A 3756-nucleotide genomic window follows, 5' to 3' on the forward strand; every position below is an offset into this window, starting at 1 on the left:
ATGCTGGATATGGGGGCAGTAGCCCGATCCCATTGTGTCAGAGGATGTTGGAGCCACAAGTCCAGACTGCAACTGCTTGTATCAAATTACACTGTACTTTTATGGGGTTACACATCATCTTTTATTGACTTTTTTTCCCACTAACATATATATATATATATGTTTGTTTCTCTTTTGCATTGTTTTCTCTGTCCCTAAACATGATATAATTGCAGTGAGGTAAGCAATTCTCTATTGTATCTTAATATTTTATTTTATCTATTGTATCAATTTATTAAGGTAATAAAAAACATTAGAGAAATGTCAGATATCTAGTAGTGTAACCTTTTGTTGACCCATTAATGATACCCATAGAAGAATACAGTTCCCAGGATTGTCCTCATAAAAATATTTCCTTTGACTTTGAACTATTTCACAGTAGTTCTCATAATCTCTTTATACTACTACTTTTTGAATGGGGCCCTCATGTTTTCTTCGCCAATTTAGGAGACCTACAGAGCTCCCAAACCAATGAATCCAAAAATGGACAAGGTGAGCCAGCTGTGATTCCAATACTGTATGTTGATCCACCACACATTGGGAGAGAGCCAACACACTGTCCCTGGCACTTAAACATGGCAGTGCCCACAGCACGCCTGTCAAGGTTGGCAAGCTTCGTCGCTCTTATCAGCTGTAGTTAATGTGCTAAGGGTCCACATTGCTAAGAGTTTTTCCCCTGAGCACATCCTAATAATAACCTATACAATTATGGCACAGGTGTACAATGCACCAAACTTTGAAGATTAAGTAATATAAAAACAATTGGTGCAGTGGAATTAAGTATAGTTTCACAGTCATGTGAGGACATTTTATTTCTGAAACCGCAAACCGACCTCTGCATTGATGGAATCCATCACTGGTATAGAAAAGTATTTTCATTATATTTATTATGAATTATACGAACATGGTTGCATACGTTGATAGTAACATATTTTTTCTGACAGCCGAAGTCGAAGATTTCGGCTTCGCGTAAGCTCTCCCTCAAAGTAAGTACGTTGATTATGTACAGAGCTTCAATGAGTGGTTTATCTATTGACCAAAATGACTGAACTGTCCCTGGACTGAATTGTCCAACGTCAACTTTAATGGATCCTTCTCTTGTCCAATCAGATCCTGCTCCTAACACGGGCGATGGAGGAGCTGGAAAGGGAGACGCAGGAAAGGGACGAGGAGAAGGTACGCTACCTGGGAGAGAAACTGCCCCCCTTGCAGCTGTCTGGACTATCATTGGAGGAACTACAGGTGAGAGGCGGGGGGATCAACCAATCAAGGAAGCATATATATGTGTATGTGTGTGTGTGTGTGTGTGTGTGTGTGTGTGTGTGTGTGTGTGTGTGTGTGTGTGTGTGAGTGCGTGTGTAGAATAAATATTCTATCAGCCTCGTAATAACATCATGCATATTTCCTCAGAAAATTTGCAAGCAGTTTCATACTAAGATTGATGTGGTGGATGAGGAGAGGTATGACTGTGAATCCAAAGTCAACAAGCACAATAAAGACGTAAGTCTTCAACATTAAAACCACTATAGTAAAACTGGAATAAGATACAGTATCTAGTTGATCAAACACATCAGATATATTTCCCACTGACTTCTTTATCAATGTATTGTTTCTTTATATTCATTCATTCACTTAAAACCTTTTCTTCTTCTTCGTCTTTATTTAAACCTAAAGATCCATGAGTTGAAACTGAAGATCCAGGACCTAGGGGGGAAGTTTAAGAAGCCTGCCCTGAGGAAAGTGCGTGTATCTGCAGACGAGATGATGCGAGCTCTCCTGGGCTCCAAACACAAGAGCTCCATGGACCTGAGAGCCAACCTCAAGTCTGTAAAGAAGGAAGACGTCAAAACAGACAAGGTAACAGCAAACCAGCGTCTGTATCAGAGCACCGTCTCCATAGCAACTCCATCACTTATCTAACTGATCACAAACACATGTTCTGTCTCTAAACATTCATGGCCCGGGTTTTCTAGTTTTGACTGATCTCTCTACCTCGTCCCTTCTTAGGTGCTTACTTCTGAAGTGGGCGACTGGCGTAAGAACGTGGAGGCCATGTCAGGCATGGAGGGCCGCAAGAAGATGTTTGACGCCAGTGGCCAGTGAGCCCTGGGGTCGCCTATAGCTCCACACCACAGGAACGGTAACGCGGGATGAAGCCCAAGAGAGGAAGCGGAGGAATGACGAGGATGTGTAGTCAGAAACATTACTTAAAGCCAGTAACTGCACTGTTTTAAAATGTGGTAATACTGCGTCGCAGGATTTGTTGTAAGCACTTATTAGGCTACCTTAAGCCATCATTTTGAACCTGTTTAAATTGACAACATCGTAAGACAAAGAATACATCACAAATTTGTCATCTGAACATAATTAGGGCTAATAAATGCACAGAGCAATTCATAATGCATTCTACGGGTTGGTTTTTAGGCGTTGGCTCCTCCACTCAACACTTTGCATAGAGACGGACTGAAGTGCTAAAGGGTGAAATGACAAAATGCAATGCTAACCTCAATGCATGAACTATGTCTTTATTTTGTTGAGGCTAACTTATTGTGCAGCGTCAAAAGTCACTTATTGAATAGCTATAGTTAATAGTAGCTCATTATCGATACCTCTTGTGAAAATGTACATGTTTTAATATGACATTGATTGACAACTAGAGAATAAATAAATCAGCAACTATTGTCAGAGTTAGTGGCGCTGTCTCTCTCCATCAACACCCAGTAATCTGATATAGTACAGTACAGTTTGAATGTGTGTGTGTGTGTGTGTGTGTGTGTGTGTGTGTGTGCATGTGTGTGTGTGAGTGTGTGTGTGTGTGTGGTGACAGATTTGAACAAACATAGATGACATGTGGAGGTGAGGGATTATTAATATAAAACTTTGCAACAGAGCTGAACAGAACACCGTGTGGAATTTAGCTCATGACGTTTCTGTTGACATGGCAACCCTGCAAAAATATATGATAAGATTAGATAAGATAAGAGGATCTGATAATGCCCGGCGTGCGAGGAGGGTTAATTTCAAGCCGACACACCCAATATACACAGAGACCAACTATTTGACCTGATTGAAACATCACCACAGCGCAGGCAATTATTTAACCTATTGGAAATATGTCTTTTGTGAGTTATTGGACGTGGGTTACCGGACACCAGGCTGATGACTGGGTGAAACTAGGGGTTGCTGTGACTTGTCAACAGATGGTCAATCTTTAAACCTGGCCCCTCACATCCTCATCCTGTATTTTTAGCCCCTGTTGTTCCCTGTGTTTACTTCAACCTTGGAAACCAGAGAAGCTTTTATACATTGTTGCCTTGTGTCTGTGTGTGCGTGTGTGCGTGTGTGCGTGTGAGTGTGTGTGTGTGCATGCATGTGGGTGTGTGTGTGTGTGTGTGTGTGTGTCTGTGAGTGCTTATGTGTGTGTGTGTGTGTGTGTGTGTGTGTGTGTGTGTGTGTGTGTGTGTGTGCATGCATGTGTGTGTCTGTTGGGTTGTGCGTGTACAGAGTGGGAGACTGGCTCTTGTCACCACCAGTCAAGACATCTCAAGTATGAGAGAAACGTAGAGGGACAAGAATAGCCCACTGAAGAAATGGACGTAACGACCCGCCCATTAGACATATGGACGGGATAGCCTGACTCAATGGATGTAGGTTTTGGGGATAGGCCTTGTCATATTTTTATTACTGCCCATTCAGTGGCGCAGATTCATATGGCCG

General features: G+C 42.0%; 1 protein-coding gene across 1 annotated transcript; it reads left to right on the forward strand.

Annotated features, from left to right (window-relative positions):
- Positions 1 to 510: 510 nt before the first annotated feature.
- On the forward strand, positions 511 to 2142 carry LOC311317128 (troponin I, slow skeletal muscle-like; the record flags this gene model as incomplete). The annotated part of the gene is made up of 6 exons (XM_084448151.1): positions 511 to 531; positions 984 to 1025; positions 1150 to 1281; positions 1450 to 1539; positions 1714 to 1896; positions 2047 to 2142. 6 exons carry the CDS (start codon positions 511 to 513, stop codon positions 2140 to 2142), a joined length of 564 nt encoding a protein of 187 aa, XP_084304277.1.
- Between the last annotated feature and the right edge of the window lie 1614 nt (positions 2143 to 3756).

This window comes from Borostomias antarcticus (assembly GCF_949987555.1).
Source record: "Borostomias antarcticus genome assembly, chromosome: 13".
In the NCBI taxonomy this organism is placed as follows: Eukaryota; Metazoa; Chordata; class Actinopteri; order Stomiiformes; family Stomiidae; genus Borostomias; species Borostomias antarcticus.